The 25,998-nt window shown below is 50.9% G+C and overlaps 1 protein-coding gene across 2 annotated transcripts in view; it reads right to left on the bottom strand.

The window, feature by feature from the left end:
- Positions 1–25,998, bottom strand: part of LOC144762304 (exportin-5-like) — a 2,548,278-nt gene that overhangs the window by 665,419 nt on the left and 1,856,861 nt on the right. For both annotated transcript variants that reach the window (XM_078647452.1, XM_078647453.1), the window contains one exon: positions 12,615–12,751. In XM_078647452.1, the coding sequence (XP_078503578.1) occupies positions 12,615–12,751 (137 nt within the window). The remainder of the gene's footprint in view (positions 1–12,614; positions 12,752–25,998) is intronic.

The following is a 25,998-nucleotide window of genomic DNA, read 5'->3' as shown; positions in this document are numbered from 1 at the left end:
GACACCGCAAGCACCCCGTATCCTTAGACTGGGCTCAGTTAATGTACAGATTTACACAAGCAACACGCCCCCAAGAGTCACCTACGGCCTCGCAATCCTAGACACTAATAACCACACCAGCCCCCGCACCTCAATGACACTGCCACTACCACTACCCGAACATCACAGGAAGCTGCGGCCCGCAACCTTTGCGACTTGACACGTGCCACTAACCCCCCACACGCTGTTGTACCCTATAACTCAGGGGCACCGACACTGCACCCTGATCTGCAGCTACCCAAAGCATGGTTGACATCAACGACCTCACGCAGCATTATAACAAAACTATGTCTAGCATTATGGAGGACATAGCCCCACTAAAACTGAAAAGGTTCTCGGAGAAAGACAAAAATCCATGGTTCAATGGTGCCCTAAATGAAGAAAGAAGGTCACTGAGACTAGCATAACGTAAATGGCGACAACACCCTTCTTCACCCCATCTAACCTTACTGAGACAATCCGGGAAAGCGTATAACAAAAGCGTCATAAAATCTAAAAAAGAATTCTTCAGGAAAGAATTGGATAGCGCAATAAATAGACCTAGGAAACTCTACGATCTTCTTAAAGAACAATCAAACAAGGCGCCAAAATGGCTCCTGTCATTTCTAAAACTAACTTAAATAGCGAAGATTTCATGGTCTTATTCTCAGACAAAGCTAACTCACTGGAGAAGGAACTCAAAAAAGCAGCAGATGAAATAGAAATGGAGAAGGGCCTGGGAGATAAGGTTCTGGAGGAGCGACCGCTGAGCCTGCTCCAGGCGAGGTCGCCCCCACCCACCGCTGCTCCTGCCCGCTGATTACCAGTGCGCTGCCTGCTGACTGCGTTGCCTTCTGTGTTCCACCCCCCCCTCCTGCTGCCTCCGTTTTTTTCTGCCTGTATCCCCTTTGCCTGTTGGTTTTCTGTTGGTTTTCTGCCTCCTGTATTCACTTCCCCTTTTGCCTTCTGTACCCCTATTTCCCCCCCTTCTGCTGCTCTCCCCCTACCTGTTAGCTCTCCTCTCCAGCCGCCGGACGACCCAGCCGCCGCTGAGCCGCCCTCGGCCCTCCTTCCCGCCACTGACCTCCAGACGACTCCGCCCCCCCCTGCCCACTGGCCGCCCCGCTCCCGCCACCCAGCTGATCCGCCCTCACGGCGCATTACTTATGACGCCCCCTGAGCGACCTCGCAGCGGACGCGCGCAGCGGGAGCACCGATTGAGCGCCAAAGGTGCGCCAAAGGTAAGCCCGTCTGCGCCTGGACCGCGTCCAGCGCCAGGACCCCTGGCACCCGCAGGCACCAGCCCACCCGCCGGACCTACAACTCCACCGAACTCCACGCACTCAACACCGGCCGAATCCCGGGATGCTACCGAGCCACCCCGAGACGCACCCACGGACCCTTCAGCTGCCACTCCGGCAAGTACACCTGCAACCGGACCGGCACTACACCAGCACCGACTAAGCCGAACACCAGCAGCAACCACCTCAAGTGCATCCTGCTCAACACCCGCTCCGTCCACAGACACGCCGTCGAACTCTGGAACCTCCTCGACACCACATCTCCAGACGTTGCCTTCCTCACGGAAACCTGGATGAACGCCTCCTCAGCGCCCGACATCGCCATCGCCATCCCGGAGGGCTACAAGATCACCCGGAGGGACCGCACCAACCAGACGGGAGGAGGCATCGCCATCATCCACAGGAACACCATCCGCATCACGACCAACACCGACGACACCCTCACGACCGCCGAACACCCTGCACTTCCAGATCCACACCGACCCCAAGACTACCCTCAGAGGCACCCTCATCTACAGACCCCCGGGACCACGCACACAATTCAGCGAAGACATCGCCGACTTCATCTGCCCGCACGCCCTCCCCTCCGCTGACTACATCCTCCTCGGGAACCTCAACTTCCACCTGGAGAACAACAACGACCGCAACACCACCACCCTGCTGGACAACCTCGCCAACCTCGGTCTCAAGCAGCTGGTGACCACCCCCACCCACTACGCCGGACACACACTCGACCCCATCTTCTCATCCAGAAAGGACATCACCGTCAGCCACGCCACCGGACTCCACTGGACGGACCACAGCTGCATCCACTTCAGCTTCAGAAAGAACATGATCCACCACCACCAGCAGCAGGTTGCACGAAGAAGCTGGAACAAGATCACAGCCGACCAGCTCGCCGCATCCCTGAGCCAGCACCCTCCCACTAGCTCTGCCAACCCCAGCCAGGCCGCCGCCAACCTGACGAAATGGATCAACAACTGCGCAGACGACCTTGCCCCACTGAGGACCCCGCCTAACAGACCCGGCAGCAAGAAAGCCCCATGGTTCACCGATGAACTCAAGAGCTCCAAGAAGAACTGCCGAGCCCTTGAGAGAGCCTGGCGAAGAGACCCAACTCCGGACAACATGACAACCCTCAAGCTCGCCACCCGAAAGCACCATCAACTGATCCACGCCACCAAGAAAGCCGCATTTAAGGAACGACTGGACAACAACGCACACAACAGCAAGGAACTCTTCAACATCGTGAAAGAGCTCTCCAACCCCAACGCCGGAAACAACGACATCAACCCATCTCAAGACCTCGCAACTCCCTCGCCTCCTACTTCCACAACAAGATCGCGGACATACACAACAGCTTCAGCACTCAACCAACGCTCCCCACAAGCGCACCAACGCCCCCCACCACCACCCTCCGCGCCTGGACCCCGATCAGCACCGAAGACACCATCCGCACGATGAACGTCATCCACTCCGGATCTCCTACCGACCCCTGCCCTCACCACGTCTTCAACAAGGCCGACGCTGTCATCGCACCCCACCTGCGGGACATCATCAACACCTCCTTCGACACCGCCACCTTCCCAAAGAGCTGGAAGCACGCCGAACTCAGCGCTCTACTGAAGAAACCAACAGAAGACCCCACCGAACTCAAAAACTACCGCCCCATCTCGCTCCTCCTGTTTCCAGCCAAAGTCATCGAGAAGACCGTCAACAAGCAACTGGCCGCCTTCCTCGAGACGAATGGATCCCTCGACCTCTCACAGTCTGGCTTCCGGGCCAACCACAGCACCGAGACCGCCCTCATCGCAGCCACCGATGACATCCAAGCCCTGCTCGACAACGGAGAAACAGAGGCCCTCATCCTCCTAGACCTCTCCGCGGCATTCGACACTGTCTGCCACCGCACCCTAGTGCAGCGCCTCAGCAACGTCGGAATCCAGGAGAAGGCACTGGAGTGGATCATCTCCTTCCTCGCTGGAAGGACACAGAGAGTCCGCCTACCCCCGTTCAGATCAGAGGCCACCGAAGTCATCTGCGGCGTTCCTCAGGGCTCCTCGCTCAGCCCCACCCTCTTCAATGTCTACATGAGCCCCCTTGCGGCCATCGCACGCCAACACAACCTCAACATCATCTCCTACGCCGACGACACCCAGCTGATCCTCTCCCTCACCAACGACCCCGTCACCGCCAGAGCCAACCTACACGAAGGGATGAAAGACGTAGCCGAGTGGATGATGACCAGCCGCCTGAAACTGAACTCAGACAAGACGGAAGTCCTCATCCTGGGCTCCTCGCCCTCCGCCTGGGATGACTCCTGGTGGCCCCCCGCCCTGGGCACCGCACCCAAACCGACAGACCACGCACGCAACCTGGGCTTCATCCTGGACTCCTCCCTCTCCATGACCAGACAAGTCAACGCCGTCTCCTCGTCCTGCTTCAGTATCCTGCGCATGCTACGTAAGATCTTCCGGTGGATCCCCACCGAGACCAGGAAGACGGTCACCCAGGCCCTCGTCACCAGCCGACTGGACTACGGCAACGCCCTCTACGCCGGAACCACCGCCAAGCTCCAGAAGAGACTCCAGCAAATCCAGAACGCCTCAGCGAGACTCATCCTCGACATCCCCCGACACAGCCACATCTCCGGACACCTGAGAGACCTGCACTGGCTCCCGGTCAACAAGAGAATCTCCTTCCGGCTCCTCACCCACGCACACAAAGCCCTACACAACCAAGGCCCGAGATACCTCAACAGCCGCCTCAAGTTCTACGCTCCCACACGCCAGCTCCGATCAACCAGCCACGCCCTCGCCGCCGTCCCCCGCATCCGAAGAGCCACAACAGGAGGAAGGTCCTCCTCCTACCTGGCGGCCAAGAACTGGAACTCCCTCCCGACCCACCTCCGCCTGACCCAAGACCACCTCACCTTCAGGAAGCAGCTCAAAACCTGGCTGTTCGAGCAGTAGCGGACCCCCCCCTCCCAAAGCGCCTTGAGACCCGCCGGGTGAGTAGTGCGCTATACAAATGCTATGATTGATTGATTGATTGAGGTACAGGAAACAGCCAAACTCAAAAACAATGCCAGATGGTCAGATTTTATACAGGTCAGTGAACTAGACATTTCAAAGATCATGGCGACCTTGAAACCAAACAATCACTATAACGATTCCCTACCGGCGAAATGCTGGTCCTCCATAAATCAAATGCTAATCCCGTCTTGGACTAAGGTCATCAATGCCTCTCTGTCACAAGGTCAAATACCGGCCTGCTTAAAAACAGGACAAGTCATCCCGCTCTTAAAAAAAACGTCTGAGAACCCCTCAGATCCGAACAATTTCAGACCGATAACCAACATTTCCATGTTGGCCAAAATTCTGGAAAAATGTGTCCAACAACAACTGAGCATACACATCTCTGATTTCAAGCTGCTAAACGATTGCCAATCCGGCTTCCGCCCAAACCACAGCATGGAAACTGCGATTCTACACATAGTTGATGACGCATTACTGGCTCTTGACCAGAACAAAACATTTCTCTTAATCTTGCTAGACCTGGTTCCACTTAAGCTACTTACGAAAGCTAAAACCTGTATTTAAATAAAGCAGACCTCAAAACAGCAGTTCAGGCATGGGTCATTTCAAGGATTAAATATGGTTGCACAACCTTAGCAGGGCTCCCTAAGATCTCAACAGCCCCATTGAAAGCATGTCTTAATGCAGCCACAAGACTTATAGCGGGATCCAAAAAATTCGACCATATTTCTCCTCACTTGAAAGCTCTCAACTGGCTTCCGTTCGAAGCACGAATCCAGTTCAAACTAGCATGCATCACCCATAAAGCAATACACAACAAATCTCCAGTCTATCTCGCCCAGAAACTCACGCTGTCGGGAGGGTCTCGCTCCTCCAGGAGCAAAGCGGATATACTACTGAAACCTGCACGTTTCCGTAAGAATAAAACCTACGACAGAGCATTCTCAGGGGCAGCACCGAGAATTTGGAACGCCCTCCCCCGGACATGAGAAGAATTCCTTCCATCACAACATTCAAAAAGGAAGCAAAACTGTTTTATATGAAGTAATTTCTTCCCTAATACCTTACAGCTGAACTATATATATGTCATGCTCCCTTGGTGTTCGAATGCTCACACAAGCCCATCACTGTTAATTACTGGACCTGTATAGTCAGGTTTTGTCTTATTACGTTAATTACTGGACCTGTATATTCATGTTTTGTCTTATTGTGTTGTACAGTGCTAGAGGTGTTATGATAGGTCATCTGTTGAACATTGCTTAGATGACTATGCCTTTCGTAATTGTAAATGTCATTAACGAGTAATTGATCTGATTATGTATGGATCAGGATGTTTTAAGGCCCTGTAAAGTGCTCTGATACCCTGTATAGGGTCATGTTCGCGCTATAGAAAACACCAAAAATAAATAAACTAGGCTGTTCAAGAAGCAACTAAAGACCCTACTTTTTATTAAGCCCTATTAATCCCAGACCCTCCACTGTCACACTCACAGCCCGCACTGGGACACTCTTGAGTATCTGTGCGCGTTATAAATGGATTATAACATAACATGTGGGAATGGAGCAAGATGGCCCAGTACCGGCAGTGGGAGGTCTGTTGCCTGTGACGGACAGCTAGAATCCAACTCGAGGCCACAGCCGAACATTTTGATCCTGTGATTTTTCCTGAGACACAAAGATGGGAAGTACGCTATAGATTTACACAGCTGGGGCTGCTACTAGTTAAGTGTAGGGTGGCTATACGGTGAGATCTATGATCCCGGCATGGTCTAAGGATCTAGCTGAATGGGCCTGGGTGGAACTGAGACAAATTGGAGAAATTGGAACTGATGAGCTTTTGGAGAATGATTCTTAGGAATGGGAAGGTGTAGGAAGCTGACTCTGTATATACTATACCAAAATGAAGTATAGTGTGCACAGAGTCCAGTGGGACCTCAAAGGCAGGCCGAGGTAAAAGTAGAGAGCACCTTATTCTCTATTTATGGTAGACTGGGCAAGAAGTTCGGCTTTATCAGAGGGTAGTGTTGAGTATTTGTTCTACATACTCAATCAGCAAATGATGTCACACACTCAAAGACTGAACTCAGACTAATTTTGTTTGTATAAAAATATTAAGTTATCTTATTTCTATAACCAAGCCAAGCCTGGCACAGGTAAGTGAAATAATTGCTTTGCAAAATCCTATGCAATGTTTTACATTTGAATGCAGGTTAAATTGCAATTGATAGAAAAACAGGTAAGTTAAAATGTCTTGATTACTTTTCAGATTACCTTTTTAAGTTACTTTTTCTACTCAGTATGATATGCCTAGATATCACACTGGTACATTTCCTAGAGAAAAGGTAAGTAAAATCAGTTTTGTACAGTTGTAGTTTTTCAGGTTTTCATACAAATCAACTAACCACTTAGAACAATTTTCAAGGGTAAACAGTCAATGTATTCTACGGAGAGAAATTAAGTTATCGGTTAAGCAAGTAAGTACTCAGTCTTTGGGGTTGAGTTTCTGTGGTTAGGACAAGGGTTCCCCCAGGGTGAAGGATGCACTCTACCAATGAAACCTCAGCGGCTGTAGGGCAGCCAGGTGCAGAGTGCTGGGGCCCAATGTTATCCAATGGGGGATAGGGAGCCTCTGGTTGGTGGCTGCTCGCGAGCAGGCCACAAGGTTGTGGGAGCAAAGCTCCTGGTGTTAGGTGCAGGAGCGGCTGGGTGCAGGTGCTGTTCTAGCATCGGGTGCCCTATTGTTTTCAATGGGGATTCTCGGTTTTGGTTTTTAGCTGCAGGCTCAGTCCAGGAAGACTTCGGAAGGAACCAACAGCTAGGCAGGGAAGTTGGAGGGCTCAGGGATGTAGGTGCACCTCGGGTACTTTTCTCCAGGGCGCAGGGGTGTCTTTTGAGGTCGGATTTCACCTTACCAGGCCACTCGAGGATGGAAGGGTATTCGTGCAGAGGCTGAAGGCGACGTAAGGGAGTCCTGGAGGGGTCAACCCACGGTGGACTCTGCCTCTGGAGAGCTGGGGGACCTCGCTGGGCCACTCGGACTCAGGCCGTAGGCATCGGGTGCAGTGGTGGTTCCAGGTTTTGGGTTTCTTTGTCCTCAGCAGGCTCTGGGTCTTTCTTGGCTGTTCACAGGAGATACGGTCCTTGTTGAAGGCAGTCAGTCCTCCCAGGGGTTATGGAGGTCGCTGGCAGCAGGACAAGGCAACTTTTGGCGCAGGATCTCTGGAAACTACAGACGGACAGGTAGGACTGGGGAAAAGTCAGCGCTTCTCCGCAGTCTCCTAGGCTGGGCGTCCTCTTTAATCCTCCTTCATAGGTTGTGGGAATCTGTCTTCTTGGTTTAATGGGCGTTTTAGGGGTCTCTAGGTTAGTAGCCAATGTGCTACTGACAGTAGGGTGACTACACCCTTGGTGTGCTCACCCCACGTGGGTGAGTGAGCACAATCCCTAATCTGGATTGGGGAGTGCCTGCCATCAGCAAGATGGCGAACACTGAAGAGAGGGCTTCACCTCGCCTCCCCCACCTGAGAGGTGGGGTTGGCAGAGGTGGACATACCTTTGTGCTGACTAATTTTTCCCACCTGTCTTCCCGCCGAAAAGGAGGAAAGACAGGAAGGGGAACTGTTCCTGATAAGGGTCGCATTACAAAGGCTGCAAGGACTTTGAAGCCCCCCCTGCCACAGATGGCTCTTCCTGGCCTGGGGAGGTGTTAACACCTTTGCCCAGAAAAGGCTTTGTTTCTGGGCTTAGGGAGCGAAGGATTCCCCCCCAGGGGTCCAGAAACATGTCTCGTGGTGGCAGGCTGGTGTGTACCAGTCATGGAACCCACCAGAGGCTGGTTGTTTTTCAGGGGGCAATCTCTAAGATGTCCTCTGAGTTCATTTTTTATTAAATCTCACACTGGCATCAGAGTGAGTTTAATGTGCTGAGAAGTTTGATGCCAAACTTCCCAGTTTTCAGTAAAGCCGTTATGGTGCTGTGGTGTTTGTAATGACAAACTACCAGCACCATATACTCTTAGTGGCAGCACTGCACTTACAATGTCTAAGAATGGACTTAGAGGAGGAGGAGCTACGCTACGAATCAAGATGGCCGCATAAGCTCCCGGCTCCGTCGACCTCCGCCAACAGCTCGATTATCCTGTCTTTCATCCTGTCTGCACACCTGATTTTCTTGTCTATGAAGGTCTACTGCTTCCAGAGGTGCAATCCCGAGATTTCTACCTTATCGGCTGACGAAGATACGCCGTGTTTCTATTCTCGGCCTAACATCGTGTTGAAGCCGGGGCCTCGATTTCTAGACTACCCGAGTCTGAGTTGAACAACATCGGCCGTGAGACCTGGACTGAGCCCGGTCTCCCGAAGAGTGCCTGAATTGTTGATTCTTCTGACGATCCTTTGAACGATCCACACCCGGGACACGCCAGCGTGCCACGCCGGCTGCTGTGAAGGAGGCCCGGCGCCCGGAGCCCTTTCTGCCCCGTGGGGGTCGACGGGCTGGGTCCTCCCTGACGGCGAAGGTGTGTTCTATAGGACGAGGAGCGCCCATTATTTGTGATCAGATTTACGTGGCCTGTGACTCCGGAGCAGCCGGCCTCCGGGGTCCGAACCCGGCTCGGTCACCTACCGAGAGGAGATGGAGCGGACGGAGGGCACGCCATCACTACGGGCCGTTGTGGCCGCCATTGGGGCGCTCCATTCGCACACAGTCGCTGTGTTCCGGACACTGATGGTGAAAGTGGACGGTATCCTGGCACCTGAGGACGACACCTCGTTTGGTCTCCAGCTGGAGATGGTACCAGCGATGCATGGCATCTCAGAGGTCGGGGTCCCTGTGCATCGCCCGGACTTTATGATTCTCGACGGTCCCCTATTGCCGGCTAGCCAGCCCGTGCTTCTCACTAGTGTCTTTTGCCTGACCCTGCTGCCACCCATCACTTCTATGGACAAACTTCCATGTGGCCACGAGTTACTTGCTGATGGTTTCGGATTCTCGCTGTTCTTGGACATCTTTCCTAGTTCGAGCCATGTACTTTTATCCTGTTTTCGATCCTCTTATGCTGCAAAGAACTTTTATGGACGCTCTGCCTTTTCCATCAAAATGGCGGCTCGAGTGGCAAGGACTCTTAGGACGGACCGTACTGGCCAGGGCTGAACTTTATCGCTGGGTTCCGATATAATAGCTTTTCTTAATGCCGGGGTTGTGCCTATATTGTGATGGGAATTGGGTGGCTGTTATTTATCCTACCGTGACTGGTTTGTATAATTGCTGAATATTGGTTTTATTGTGTCTCCGGGTGGTTGCTGTTGGCGGTGGGCATGGGAGTCCGGGAGTGTGTCTGCTTTCTCCTCCTCCTCTTTCTCTTTTCTTTCCCTCTCCTTTGGGGCAGTTCCTGGGCGACAGGCACGCTGTTAGTGGGGTAGGCCGTAGCCATTACAGTGGTGTAGGGTGGCGGGTGTGGGGGGGGTTTGTTATTTTAGTTTGTTTTGTTCTATGGTCCCTTTCTTCTTTTTCCGTCTGTCTCTGGGAGGGTTTGTTACCTCTTTAGTAGGGTTGGCTGTCTTTCTTTCCCTTTTTCCTTTCTTATAAGGCTTCTACACTCAACTATGCCTTTAGGTTACTGGGGGGCGAGTTTTCAGAATGGTGCTCTGCTTTATTGTTTGCTGTCGTATTGTTTTTGCTCTAGGTCCGCCTCGGCGACTGTATTGTTTTGACAACTGTGTGGTTCATCAACTGATTCTGTTTGCTCTGCGGGGTACGTCCCCCCCTTACCTCTTCTTATTTTATTATGTGGTGTGACGCCATTGCTCCTGCAGCCGTTCCTACTCTACATAACTTTTAAAAAAACGAAAACCTCATATATGCTTATGCTTTGCAGTGCGCACTCACACATGACGTATCTATGATATTGCTTTTTTCGGTCGTGTTCTTGTTTCTACATCCTGATTCATTTGATACGCTTGCGGTCGGCCCCTGTGGTTGTGGGCCTGCGCATGTAATACTTTGCAAGTTTCAATAAAGGTTTTTAATAAAAAAAAAAAAAAAAAAAAAAAAAGAATGGACTTAGACACTGTAGGGGTACAGGGCTCAAGCACCTTTACCCTCACCACTGGTTTAGTGCACCCAGCTAGAGGGGTGAGTGATCTAGGCCAGGGCAGTGGGTTGTAGGCATGGCACACAGGGATGTGCGTCATGTTATATCTTCACTTTGTTCTGCACCAAGACACAAAGCCTGCAATGGCAGTGTGTGTGTGTAAAGTTACAGGGCCTCTAAGGGTAGCACAATACATGTTGCTGCCCTTAGAGGTCTTACCTGGCACAGCGCCCTTGGTACCTATGGTACCATTTACAAGGGACTGACATATGGCCAAAGCATGCCAATTGGGTTTTGTTTAAATGCAGGCTTAGTGAAAGTACATAGGCCTTTGACTGAGTGAACCCAGGGCACACTTAGTCAAAGTAAATCATATTTTGATTCACCATGATGGAAATTGGGACAGTTTATCTACCGAGTAATTTTTCATTAAAATCGATGTTATTTTTGAAAAATAACCAAATCCTTTTCTTTCCAAGACCAGAAACATGTTGAAGCAAAATTAGTTCCATCAAGAGCCGTTTCAATTATTTTGCCACACTAGAAGTTTTGAAGGAAGGATCTGTTCATTATTGCAATTTTTTTGGGGTTATTTGGGTTTACTGATGGGGGGGAATTTTCGGCAAGCAAATGTTGCCACCAACAAATACGCAAATCACTTTGGGCAAGTACAATAGTCAACAATACATTTTGAAATATAAGGAGTTGGAGCATTCTAGGATATGATCAGTTAAGCTTCTTTCGCATGCTTACAATTAGTGCTGATGTGAGAGGAAAGGAGGTTTAAATGAAATTGTCTACACTCTGGGCAAAAAGCTCAACTTGTTCTTCATGAAAACATTGTTACATTAGTCTACTGACCAAGGATGCAGGTAACTCACTCAATCATCTGGATGCATGCAGTTGTGGGAAACAGTCTCACTATCAACGGAACTGTAACAAAGTATGGAGCATACTGCACAGAAATATATTGCACCAAATGATAATTAGGGCCTAATGTATATGTTGCCAGAGAGGTAACTGATGCAGCTGTGTTCCCTTCCCACCATCATAGTGGTTCTCCAGCTTGACTTACATGCGTGCGGACCACGGTTTGCCCATTTGCGCCACTCCACAAGCATGTCTGTTTATGCGCAACAAGGTTTACAGGTAATGTCCTGAACACCCTAATGGATATGCCATTCGAGGGAGAGCACCTTTTAAAACAGAAGGAAGTGACGCATTGGAGTGTTTCAATGAGGGTAGGGCCATGGCCAGATACTGCGTTTACAATCTTCAGCATAGGCTCTTTGCTCTTTTCAGAGGCTTATGGGTTTTTCCAACAGTGTTCAGTATAGGCAGCATCAATCTATCCAGCAACAGCTACAGAACCCCTTTGCTGGCCTAAACATGGGCAGAGAAAAAGGATGTGGCTGGCAGAACCAGACCCTCCTCTTGCCCCACATCCTCCTACGCCTATTCGAAAGCACCACCAGTGAAGTTTTGGTTGTTCGTATGTGAAGAAGAACAGGAAAGGTGTACTTTTTTCTCCAAGCCGGGGAGGTCAAAATGTCAGATCAACGGCTCTTACAAAATGTGAATAGATGGTATACGGTACCCTTCCAGTAGTACCCTAATATTCCCTCCAGCAATTAATTCGATCCGATGACCATCTATCAATAAATGAGGTGGCATCCTTGCAGTACCAGCGGAATTGGTGCACGAGCTTAGGGGTGCTATTCACTGTACTTATTGATTCCCAAGAGCGACAGCAGTCAGAGCACCAGGCCTTCACATTATGCGGACATAGGGATCACAATCAACGGTCGTGATGAATTTTCAGACTCAACACAATGTGGTCACAGGGGTAGATTTCTGACATCTTACAGCATGTTTCAAATCTCATTTTGAGATTATGAAGCACAGCAAATCAAGTGTAAAGGCACAAAGGAACATAAACGGCACTGCTTTGTAGACTGAATGTGTAAACAGTTTCTGGAGACCTAGCCTGAATCTGGGCTATATCAAAGTTAAGACATCTACAAAGGAAACAGCATGTTTTAGAAGCTTTTTTCTTGAAAAATCCATCACAGACAAACAGAATTGCTGCAACAATCTCAAGAAATGTGTTATTTAATGTACAGGTAATGTGCCTTTTTGAGCACTTTTTACTGGTAAAAAGGATATTGAGAATTGTTTTAAGTCTGAAGGTCGGAATAAAATCCAGATTTATAAATGCAGAGTTGAGAAGTCGACCAAGTAGATCATCCACGTTGTAGAAATGTTGCTTCATTGACTGCGCGGCAACACCCAAAATAGCGAAGCTAGAATTAGAAGAAAGTTTTAGGTACGTAGAAATAATCTGTGTATTTAACGGTTATCTCTCTTTCCAGATTTCTAAAAAAGTAAACAAATATGACAACAAAATAATGTTCAAAATGGTGTTTTCTATAAAAAGCAACAACAATATTTTACATTTTCAAAATTAGTTTATAAAAAAAATGCCAGAATTGTGTGACCTGAAAACCAATTATCACCATAACATCACATATGTAATAACGTCAATTTGGAATAGGTAATTACCTATAAATCTGGTTCTCCATCACAGGTATTCTATGTAAGTAAAAACGGAGAGATCCAAAGAACTCCCACTAATGCACAAGTTACTTAACTTCGGTAACGATATATCTGTAAGAAACATTAGTAGGGATAAGATTCCTTACCTTAGAATTACGCCCAGGCGTCAGACTGGATCCGGAAAGTTTTTCGTCAGCAGCACCCCTGCGCGTCGGCAAGCATCGTCGTGTAGCTCCACCTGCGTTGTTGCTGCCGGGATGACGTCGTTGGAGCTACTTAGACGCGCCCACGTGCGCTGTCAGTTCTGCACATGACTTTCCACGCCAGTAACGCAGAGGCATGCAAGAAACTGAACACTGGTGCCATGATACTAGGGCCCTGAAAGGGATGACCTTAACCCTAGAAATCAGTTCGCAGAACGGGGAGGATGGGTGGGGCTGTAAGGAATCTATCACTACTAAAGGTAAGTAACTTGTGCATCTGAAAGAAAAACGTAGTGATAGATTCCTTACCTTAGAATAGATACCACAGCAATACCAACCACGGTGGTGGGTCTGCGAACCAATACACACCAGAAAGTCCTGGAGAACAGAACAGCCAAAGAAGCCGTCTCTCCAGACTTGGCTGTCCAGGCGTTAGTGCTTGATAAAAGTGTGCAGCGAAGACCACGTAGCTGCCTGACAGATGTCCTGCAAGGGAACTCCTAGTCCAAGAGCAGTAGTGGCAGCTGCTGCCCTGGTAGAATGGGCGCGTAGCCCTACTGGAGGCTCCTTTTAAGCCAAGGAGTAAGAAGCCTTTATGCACAGAACGACCCACCGAGAGATGGTCCGTTTGTGCACAGCCCGACCTTTCTTGGCGCCCACGTAGCCAACAGAGAGCTGGTCATCCACCCAGAACTGTTATGTGCGGCTCAGATAGAAAGAGAGCGCACGTTTTGGATCCAGACGGTGGAGCCTCTCTTTTTCTTTAGAGGGATGTGGAGGCGGAAAGAAGGTGGGCAAAGTGATTGTCTGCCCGCTGTGAAAGGCAGTGGCAACTTTTGGCAGGAAAGAAGGACGGGACCTTAGAACAACTTTGTCCGGATGGACAGAGAGAAAAGGAGGCCTAGAAGAAAGAGCATGGAGCTCACCCACTCTTCTGGTAGAAGTGATGGCAACCAGGAAAGCAGTCTTTAAAGTGAGAAGATGAAGAGGACAATTATGAAGTGGCTTAAAGGGAGCACACATCAGAAAGGTAAGAACAAGATTCAAGTCCCACTAAGGCATCACAAAAGGAACAGGAGGAAACATGTGCATGATGCATTTCAAGAACCTATTTACAACAAGGTACTTGAAAAGGGAAGGCTGGTCTGGAAGCCTTAAGAAGGCGGAAATGGCCGAGAGATAGCCTTTGATAGTGTTCAGAGCAGAGCCCTGGGCCAAAGAAAGAAGGAAAACAAGGACCTCTGAAAAAGGGGCAGAGAGGGGATCCACAGTCTTTGCTGTGCACCATGCCACAAACCTATTTCACCTGCAAGCGTATACCGTCTTAGTGGAGGGACGCCTGGCTGCCAAGATAACATTACAGACTTCGGTGGGCAGGTCGAAAGACGTCAACTGCCGCCGCCCAATCTCCATGCAAGGAGGTGGAGGCTGGACAGGTTCGGGTGGAGGACCATCCCCTGCTGCTGCAACGGAAGATCCTACCGAATAGGAAGACGGATCAGGGATCGATGCTCATACTGAGTAGCTCGGGATACCATACTCGTCGAGCCCAGTCTGGAGCCACAAGAATAACTTGGGCCCAGACGCGCCTAATCTTCTTCAGCACTCTGGGCAGAAGTGGTATAGGCGGAAAGGCGTACAACAGACCGCAACTCTGCTCGAGCGAGTGCCGCCTTGGAAATTCCGACGAGCAGAACTGATGACATTGCATGTTCTCTTCGGTGGCGAATAGATCTAACCAAGGCTCTCGCCACTGCTAAAAGAGACCTTGCGCCACGTCCGAGTTCAGACCCCATTCATGATCTATCATGCACTGACGGATGAGTTTGTCCGCCCTGGTGCTCAGAGAACCTGCCAGGTGTTGAACTACCAGGGACATGCCCTGACGTTCGAGCCAAGCCCCGAGGCGCAGAGCTTTTTGGCATAGGGTCCACGAACCCACCCCGCCCTGTTTGTTGCAGTACCGCATAGCGGTGGTGTTGTCTGTGAACACCTGCACTAATCTCCCCATGATAGACGGGAGGAATGCCTTCAGTGCAAGTCGGATCGCCCGAAGCTCCAGCAGGTTGATGTGGAGCCTGGACCCCGCCGTTGACCAGAGGCCTCTGATCTCCGCCTCTCCCATATGGCCCCCCCATCCCAGAAGGGACGCGTCCGTCACAACTGTATGTTCCGGTTGGGGTAGAGAGAGGGATCTGCCATAGACCCAATGGCGATTCGTGAGCCACCACTGCAATTGTTGTGCAGTGTCCTCCGCGATCTGGACCTGATTGGACAGGTTGCCCTGATACTGTGCCAACTGGAACTTCAGGTCCCACTGCAGAGTCCGCCTATGCCATCTGGCATGATCCACAAGCAGGATGCAGGAGGCCATCAAGCTCAGCAGTCGAAGGGTCATCCTGACCGAAACCCGTGACAGAGGCTGAAAGATCGGAATTATAGCCTGAATGTCCAGGACTCGCTGTTCGGGAATATAAACCCAAAACTGTGCCGAGTCCAGAACAGCTCCAAAGAAAAGGAGTTTCAGGGAGGGAATCAGGTGCGACTTCGGGACATTGATGGAGAGCCCCAGCAAATGAAGGAGGTCGGCAGTAGTCTGGAGGTGGTAAACAACTGCATGGGGCAAGCCTGCCTTCAACAGCCAGTCGTCGAAATAGAGGAAGACTGAAACCCCTGATCTGCGAAGATGAGCTGGGACCACCGCCAGCACTTTTGTGAACAACGAGGGGCGTTGGTAAGGACAACGGTGAGCACAGTGAACTGAAAATGCTTGTAGCCTACCGTGAATTGCAGGTAGCGTCTGTGGGCAGGCAGGACGGGGATATGGAAATAGGCGTCCTGCAAGTCTAACACCACTATCCAGTCTTGCGGGTCTAGGGCAGACAAGACCTGATCAAGCGTGAGCATCTTAAACTTTTCCTTCCGGAGAAAGCGATTGATGTTCCGAAGGTCTAAGTTAGGACGCAGGCCCTTGTCCTTCTTTGGAACAAGAAAGTAGTGGGAATAACAACCACAACCTACTTCTGGCATAGGAACGCGCTCAATTGCCCCCTTGGCCAAGAGGGCCGCAACTTCCTGCTGGAGAAGTGCCAAGTGATCCCCCGACATGCGGTGGTACTGAGGTGGCATGGCTGGAGGGGTTGTCTCGAAGGGGAGGGAGTAGCCCCTTCGGACAATTTGCAGCACCCACTTGTCCGAAGTCATGTTGCGCCAGTGGTGGAGATGATGGCGTATTTATCCACCCACTGGCTTCTGATGGGCCTGAAAGGTCGGACTACGAAGGCTTGGAAGTGGATGCTGCGGGGGTGGAGGTGGACTGGCCCGCCTGCTGGGCCCCTGAACCACCTCAACGGTTCCCACGTTCGCGGCCACCCTGAGGTTGTTGCTGCTGTGGCCTGTGGCTCTGCGAACGCTGTGGCGTGGCCCTTCCACGGCCACGACAGGAGCGAAAAGCAGAATGCGGAGGAGGTGGAATAGCCGACAGGCCCAAGGACTTGGCCGTAGCCGAGAGTCCCTGAAGCGCCCCAAAGCACTGTCTGCCTTGTTGCCAAAAAGGCGAATGACATCAAAGGGCATGTCCATCAAGGTGTTCTGGACATCCACTGAGAAGCCAGTTGTCCTCAACCATCGTAGAAATCGACCGGCCCAGTGAGTCGGCGGTATCCAGCCCACAACGTATGGTGAACTTCGCTGCATCTCTCCAGGCCACCATCGCCTGGTTAACCGTGTCCCATAGAGAGTGGGTATGATGGTCCAAGAGGTATGCAGTGTTCACTGACTGTAGCCCTAAGCTGGCAGATGAAAACAGCTTCTTGGATTCCCTATCCGGAGGTGCGGAGGGGAACGCGCTTTGGGAAGCTGAGGCTTGGACAACCAAGCTGTCAGGGGTGGGTGTTGGGTAAGGAAGAGGGGATCACCCGGAGCCGGGCGATGGCGTCGGGCTACGTTCCTATCCACAGGAGCCCCTGTGTCTGGCCTGGACCACATGCCCAAAAGAACGTCTGTCAGTGCTTCATTAAAAGGCAGCAAGGGCTCCGAAGTGGTAGCCGCCAGTTGGAGCACTTCTGTCAGGAGGTTAGTAACACCACTGCGTAACTGGCTCCCTCCTCCCTAGCCATGGTAGGAGGAGACAGCATGACAGGGTCAGGTGAGGTGTCAAACCACTGGCCTCCCCCAAATCCTCTGCCCAGTCCGCATCATAAGCACAGTCCTGTCCTAGAGGGTCCTGAGATCCCTCCCAGTCCTTCCCTTCTCCGAAGTCTGTGGAACATGCTCAAAATAAGGAGGACGGACATAGGGCACAAAAGGCCCCATTTAAGTCGTTATCGGCGTTGGGCGACATCGATCCGGCACAGTGTCCTGGTAAGAGCTGAACCTGGGAATGTCGTCCCGTCGTTCCGAGCTCTGTCGGAAGCGGTGGTGGGGATATCCTCGTCTCTGGAGGTGTCACGATGTCAATCGGCGTTGATAGGGGCCCAATCACAGATCCCTGGGGGGCCTGCGGTGTTGGGGCCGGATCCGCCGGCGACACTGGGGCCAGAGCCACCGGGGATGGTAAAGCAGGACCCCCCGTCAGACGCGCAGGGCCCGCACGTGAACCGGCGAGGCCAGACGGCCCAAAGAGTCGGGCCATAGCAACAAGAAACTCTTGCACCTGAGCAGGCGTCGCCCCCGCACCCGGAAAGGGGGGCCAGACTGGAGGCGACGTGGCAGCCTCTGCCGGAGCAGTGGGGGTGGCACCCTCAGCCGCGTCACGCAACGGGAAGTTGAAGAGCGATGATGCTTCTTCGACTTCTTCTTGGAATGCTTCGACTTACCTCACCCAGAGTGCGAAGACTTAGATCCAGAAGAATGGTGATGACGACTCCGTGACCGGTCCTCGACCTCCCATGGGACCGGGACCTCGAGGGGCGTGGAGCCAACTGCGGGACTTCAAGCAACTTTCAGGACCAATCCCGCATAGTCTTCGGCGCCATGGTCCAGCAGCCGGGGCACAACTTGGGGTCGTGGTCGCGCCCCAGGCAGTAGAGACACACGCGGTGGGGGTCCGTCACCGACATCAGGCAATGACAGTCCCCACAGTTCTGGAGACCAGGCATTCCTACGACACCAGGAGTCGATTGACTTGAAAAGATGAGGTAAAAGGCCTGGAAAAAGTCACTCAAAAATTGACTGTGGGTACTTGCTCTCCCCGGATCTGCGCTTGCTGGCGCGGAAAAAGAAAGAACTGAAGTCAGCGCACGTGGGCGCGTCAAAGTACCTTCGACGACGTCATCCCAGCGCCAACTACGCACGAGGAGCCGCACGACGACGCCTACAGACGCGCAGGGGTACTGCTGACGAAAAACTTTCCGGATCTAGTTTGATGCCGGGGAGTAATTTTAAGGTGAGGAATATATCACTACGTCTTTCTTTCAGATATGCAGATTCACATGATAAGTAACTGTGTATTTTGGTTTAATACTGCCGTAAAGTGCTTCTTGTGGCATCATAAACCACGATGCGGATGGCCCAGTTGTTCGTAAATGTCACCATCAACCCCACAATGGCAATGTAGGACCACATTACAGCTAGTACCCATTATGTAATGTATGCATTATAGGTTTATTTTGGGGTAGTTAGCTTTAAAAAGTTAAAAGTGGTTTTCTTTTCAGTGCAGATAACAATGGGTATTAATTGCAATTAGAATGTCTAGGTTTTGTTAATCTTTCTTGAACTGAGACTTCAGTGGATTAATGCACCTCTGACTTCAGTGCTCACTGCATAATTATGGATTTAAGACATCTGCCACATAATTTACAAAATTTGCAGATTCCACCAAAATACTGTTTTAGTTATAAAAATGGATAAAACTAATGCTGCCAGAGAAAGTGCCATATAATTTAGATAACCCTGCTGCATAATTTGGCGCAGCATAATCCTAGTAGCCCTGACAATGCTTAAGCTCTGCAGAGTCATTTGGGAGATGTAATTATAATGATGCAATCTATATGAACAAGTTACTTCCCTTCGGTAACGATATATTTGTAAGAAACATTAGTTAGTTAGATTCCTTACCTTAGAATAACTCCCAGGCGTCAGACTGGATCCGGAAAATTTTGCATAGCAGTACCCCTGCGCGTCGGTAGGCGTCATCTGCGGCTCCACGTCCGTCGTCGTTGGCGCCGGGATGACGTCGTCGGAGTACTTAGACGCCGCCCTCGCGCGCTGACGTCAGTTCTTATACACAGCTTTTCCGCGCCAGAAACGCAGAGCCATGATAAAAACCAACACTGGTGCCATGAAACTAGGGCCATGAAAGGGATGACCTTAACCCTAGATATTGGTTCGCAGAACGGGGAGGATGAGTGAGGCGGTAAGGAATCTAACTAACTAATGTTTCTTACAGATATATCGTTACAGAAGGTAAGTAACTCAGCTGAAAGAAAAACGTTAGTTACAATTCTTACCTTAGAATACCTACCCCAGCAATACGAACCCCGGAGGTGGGTCTGCGAACCAAGATCACACCAGAAAGTCCTGGAGAACGGAACGGCCAAAGAAGCCATCTCTCCGGACTTGGCTGTCCAGGCAGTAGTGTCTAGCAAACGTATGCAGTGAGGCCCACATAGCTGCCTGACAGGTGTCCTGCAAGGGGACTCCCCGACCCAGGGCAGTGGAAGCCGCTGTGGCCCGAGTGGAATGGGCCTCAGCCCAACAGGAGGTTCCTTTTTCACAAAGGAGTAGCAAACCTTGATGCACAAGATGACCCACCGAGAGATGGTTCGTTTGTGCACCGCCCTTCCCTTCCCTTCTTCGCACCCACGTAACCAACAAAGAGCTGGTCATCCACCCAAAACTGGCGTGTGCGGTCCAGATAGAAAGAGCACACGTTTTGGGTCCAGGCGGTGGAACCGCTCTTCCTCTTGTGAGAAGTTGGCCTGATATAGGATGCTCACTAGTTCTAGTGATCACCTTGTATCAGTCCAAACAACCCTTATGGTGATTGGTTGTAAGCCAACCTTATAGACCAGCTATCCTAATGTTAGCATGGACAAAGCAGTCTTAGGCTAAACTCTTTTGGCATGTGAAGCCAGCTGTTTTACCACAATATAACCCCTTGAATATCAGATGAAAGGACACCACACAGGTTGTTATGAAAATAAACAATATATTTATTAATAACAAACACCTCTGAACTCTTTATGAGGTCAGGGGGCTAAGCACATGACAATCTCTTCTGAAAAATACGATAAGTTGCAAAAAATTACAATGGTGCCCTAGGGGCACGACAAACCATATACTAAGTAAGTGGAATGTGAAAGTCGATAGAAGGAATGGAGCTGTCCAGGGGCTGGAGGTTCGCTAGGACTACGCTATCTTCACCTTAGGTAAGTAATAGGAGGCCCATGGGACGCGTGTGCAGAGTGTGAACTCACACGCGAGATGCGTAACAACGTCTATGGACAGTACAGTTCAAGTTAAAGGTGAGTACGGACAATCCTGACTAGTTAGGACTAAAACGACTGTGGATCTGGACACTAGGACAGTTAAACTACGCTTGAGCACCGAAATGCTCTTGTTACCTCACCCACGGGCTGCAGGAGCATAGGTGTCAAAGTGTGTCGGGTTCTCGCGTTGAAGTCTATGGAGCCTGGGAGAAAAGATGCTGCAGGCGACCAGGAGGAAGATGACCGGTGCGATCCAAGGGTGGATCGGTGAAGAAGAGGACCTGAAAGCAGAGGGGACAGTGTTCAAAGTCACTATCCAGTGACCGCTGTGGAACCAGGAAGGAACCAGATGCTGTTGTCGCGATCAGGTGAAGAGTGGACGCTTGTCTCTGCAGCCACGTGGACCAGGAGGTGTCTTCGTCAACCAGGATGGAGGCACGAGCTGTCCCACGCAGGCTCTCGCTGTCGACGGTGTTGGATCTGGAATCGGCGTCAACAGGCCTTGGCAAAGGCAACCCACGCGGTGAGTGGAGAAAGGGTCTGGTGCTGACTAGGAGAGTCCGGGGTGCCCCTCTTTTGGAAGGGAGCAAGGGCCAGTCTGGAGCAACCAGACCAGCAGTGAAGGTTTCAAAAGTTCGTCGTCTAGGAGGCCACTAGCCAGCCGGCAAGTGACCAGACAACGCGTCAAGAAGCAAACAAGCAGAAGGGCCCCACGCAGATCTCGTGGATGCTGGAGGGCTGATCTTCAGTGCAGGGGCTGTCCGGGGCTGGGGCTTCTCAGTCCCCAAAGCACTTGGTCGAGTTTACCTCGGGAGTCGTGCTGGAAGCGAAGTGCAGTTTCTTTCAAGATGGCCGGTCCCACGTGTCTCGTTGCACCCACGGGTCTCAGCTTTGCTGCAGATGTGAGTTGAGGTCGGAGAGGTCTGGGAATCCGGGTCTCGTCGGGCTCTGAAGTCTGGATCCTTGAAGGAAGACAACAAAGGGAAGCCGCTGGACGCTTGATGGTGCCTGCATGTGCAGGGTGGACACTCCTTGCCCACAAGGGAGATTCTTCAGTCTTCTGTGGAGCAGAACGTCGAAGTCCAGAGTTTCTTCCTGTAAGTTGTTCAGGATAAATCTAATTTGGAATGGGACCAGCTCCTACCTTTATTCTCCTAAAGGGGGCTGCACTACTGACTAGGTCCCTCCCAGAAGGGGGGTGGCTACACCCCCTATCCTTTGTCCGGTTTCCCGCCAGGGATGGGGCAGGGATGCCCCAGCAACTGGTTTGAACCGGTGAATGCACAGGACACCTTGTGTGCCCCGGGCATGTCTCATTCCTTTCAGGCCTGTCCTACCCAATTCACAAAATCCTGTCTGGGGTGGTGCTAGCACCTCCCAAGGCAGGAAACCCTTTGTCCAAGCCTCCCTCGCTGGAAGGACTCCCAGCAGCAGGAGGTCAGACTTGTGTCTGTGGTGGTGGCATCCATTTTGTGATGCCAAGGCTCGAGTTAACTTTAACCGGGGTTCTCAGTTACATACATGTCGTGTCCCTCTAGAAGGGTGGAATGCTACCCCCGTCGCCAGAATTGGGGAGGGCAGGGCTTTAAGTGGGGAAAAAAAACTGGGGGTGCTCTAAAAGGGGCGGAGCAAACCTCTTAAAGGGGTGTGGCCTATCCACGTAGGGGTGTGGTCTAAATAAAGGTAACTAGTGTAGCTGTACCCGCTGCTCTGACAAGCCGTCAGCTCTAGGACTCCTCAGAGGGTCATCAGATTTGGAATTCCCCACTCAGGCTCGCTCTCTCCCCTCCTTATTACAGCAAGACTGTGTATGGATAACGCCATACACCCTCCCCAAGACCGGTGTCGTCATCCTGGGAAATGCCCAAGCGGACACCTCCCGTATAGGGTGGCTTCACGTGAAGCTGAGTGTACTAGAAGCACTGCTCCCACTAGGCAACGCGACTTCACAGGGGTGAGTTTTAACAAAGCCACCACCCCCTTCAAAACATGCCACAGAGTCCTCTTACAACGCGGTTCACCTGGCATGATGTCATGCTTTGACCTCCACTACTCAGTAGTGAGCAAAATGAGCATGCGCACATCGATGTGCATGCTCTCACTGAAGTCCAAGAAAAAAAAAAGAAAACGGACTATCTCTGCGAGGCCTGAAAATAGAGCCCGATAGAGACTCGTTTGGAGGCCCCCTAAAAATAACTGCCAGTGCTCAGTCCCAGACAGACCCGGCCCACTAAAAGCCCTGAGTTTAGTAGTAGTTAGGGCATATACCGCAAGCAGCAACATAACACCGGCACATAAGACATAAAATGTAGACTACAAGATAATGCAGTGGGGTGAATATACTGTGGAGAGATCTGGGGTTAACCTCCAGGTCACATGGTCAAATCTCTGGACAGCCACTTATCTTTCCACGTTTAATGAATTAAACGGCTGGCAGTCACAGCTGTTATTTAAATAACCTGGTCTGGCTGCTCTCGTGGTGGTAGATTTCCCAGTCAAGCACGCTAAAAAGTGCTCAGGCAGTCATGAGCAAGGCGTAAACGTGTGGGCACTATAGATACTCTCTTCTGGGTTGCTCGCGTGATGGCTCTGCGTTATGCTGAAAGCAGTGCTGTCTTCACCCGAAAATACTGCCTGCGCCATTTTTCTCCGTGACCCATCTTCACCCTGAATACAAGGCTGTGAGCCCTAGGGTCACGTGACCCGGCATGGGGCGACGTTGGAAGTGCAATCCTCCTCCATTCCCGTCACAAAATGTTCCTGCTGTATTGTTTCAGCACCCCCTTTCATTTTTGCGAAGCAGAAGGCTTGTCATGTAGGCAGAAATCCGGCAGTTACCTTTGACGGCCGTGCATTATTTGTGAAAGAAAGGACACACTCTGGTTTGATCATCTCGGAAACCACAAACAGGATCTGTTTTATATTCTGCTCCCCGAGGATGCCAGCATTGAGCTGTGCACATCGATGTGCATGCTTTCACTGAAGTCCAAGTAAAAAAAAAAAAAAAAACGGACAGAAAATAGAGCCCGAAAGAGACCCGTTTCGAGGTCCCATAAAAATAACTGCCGGTGCTCAGACCCGGACAGACCCGGCCCACTTAAAGCCCTGGGGGAGGGGGTAGTATTCCAATTCGTATGACACTTTACTCAACATGTTTTGATAATGTTATACCAAAGTTAGCATTTAACCGCAAGGATTATAATGCACTTAAGAGTATATGGTATAGCGTTATCATGGAACAGCTATTAGGACTTGGTTCCGCAAGCTGCGAACTGGCTCAGCTCATGCCAGAGCACCATCTCACATATTTCCAAGCACTCTGCCTTCAGGATCGATAAGGCCTGCCACAGGAGTGACTGATGGGAATATATGTGTCCATTATAAGGTTAGATATAGGTATACTATATCTACAGCAAAGGGTGATTACACCACCTTGCCCCAGCTGTCGTGCAGCCAGTTGTGTCTGTTTAGATGGCCTGCCAGGGGTGGCATAATACATGCTTCAGCCCCTGGTAGGCCCTGGGTACACCTATGCCCTGGGTACAGGGACTGATAAGGTGGCCCAGTACCAATTGGTAAATGCACCTAAAGTACATGGTTGTTAATTCAGAGAGAGAACAGCTAGGCTGTGGGTCTGATTAGCAGGCCCACAGCCAGGGAAAGTCGTAAACCAGTGAAGCAAAAAGCAAAAATCTGGGGTGACCATAGGATTGCAGACCCCACTCTCCTACAATAACTACGCTTGGTTGTCACTCCCCTACTGTCGAGGTTGCAGGAATGTGGGAAGTCCGGGTCTAGGGTCTGAGTAGCTGGATTTATACGACACCCCTCAGTGTGGTTATTTTATAAGCAACAACACAACACTTTATGAGCGATTGGACAGCACAGTACGGACGCAGGCTACAAGGGTATTGTTTACGGAGCTTTCGTGAGGTTTTGAGTTTTCTTATTTTTGTGCATATTTGTCATCCATTTATTCTTTATCAATGATCGCTGCCTGCCCCTTGGGCTGTGTTCACATATTCAAGATGTCATGCTGCCGGCCCCAGGGTTGTTGGCTAAATGGCTGTGTAATATGCAATAAAGAAATCGTTTAGTAGTAGAGAGTCGAGAAAGACAAGCAGAGTCATCCGGAGCACAACGATGATGCAAAATGGCATGATCAACAGAATTACCAGACATCGGCTTTGCCCAAGTACTCAGGAGAATTTCATACAGAGAATCTCCAGGAGGAAATAAAGGTCAAACACCTGTGACACCCTTAAGAAGCAGATCTAATAATGGATCAGATGACAAAGTCAGCGACGGAAGCAGCAATTTTAGTATTCAAGCAGCTCTCTTAATAGTCTCAACTAAAGCTGCACTAGCCCCCGTGGCCATTCACAGAGGAAAAAGCAGACCATAATTCGAAGACGGTTGCAGACTACTGTCTCCACCAAATGCCTCCTACCCGAGGCTGACCAAGACCAACCAAATGGTCAACGTCACCAGTATCTACAAAGTCTTGCATTACTGGAGAAAAAGCAACATAACCAATCCTCAATTTGTAGAAGGTGCAGGAACTGCAGTGGCTATGAGCTGTGTCCCGGCGCTTATCAACATCAGTGCGGCATGGTATCAATGTGCACAATGATGGGGCCTCCGGCGTCGTGGCCACCTCATCCGACGCCACTGACATCACAACAGGAAGCCGGCGCTGATCGAGGACCTCTACTCAGAGTACTGAGTCGAGGTCCTCAACCAGCGCCGAGGGTGAACCCATAGGTGTGCTCCCGATCAGAGTCCCCTCAACCTCTTTTGGGCCCGTTAGGCGCACCAGGGAGAGGAGTAGACCCAAAGAAGAATTGCAGAGTATGTAAATATGCCTGCACCTGGGCCATAGTCGCACTGACTCCAGGATAAGGAGGGAGGCTTGGGGTTGACTCCTGCGCTACATCCTCCGGTAAGGAACTGGAGGAACCAGCAACGGTGTGACGACTTCGTGAGGTCGAAGACCTTCGTGACCGCGACCTCTTCAGATGGGATTTCCGTAACTTGCTTGAGTGCTGCATATGGGAACTGATCCGGGAACGGCCCGCGGAGGAACTTCAGAGCGGGAAGAAGATAGGCATTGACTAGATTACGATCAGTAGAGCCGCACCATCAGCAACTTTATTAATCACCTTTCCTGCAAGGACTTAGGCTTCAGCCTCTTACAGGTGTCGCACTCCTCACACCACATATAGATGGAATGCAAATCCATAGCCGACATTTGTCAAGTACAGGTCTTGCAGGTCTTAAAACCCAAAGGCATAGGCAGACAGTTCCCAGACGCAAAAAGGCACTGTAGTAGGCCAAAAACAGAAGGCCAGAGAAACCGCT

This window comes from Lissotriton helveticus, chromosome 6, assembly GCF_964261635.1.
Source record: "Lissotriton helveticus chromosome 6, aLisHel1.1, whole genome shotgun sequence".
Classification (NCBI taxonomy): Eukaryota; Metazoa; Chordata; class Amphibia; order Caudata; family Salamandridae; genus Lissotriton; species Lissotriton helveticus.
This window is presented reverse-complemented; position numbering and strand designations above follow the sequence as displayed.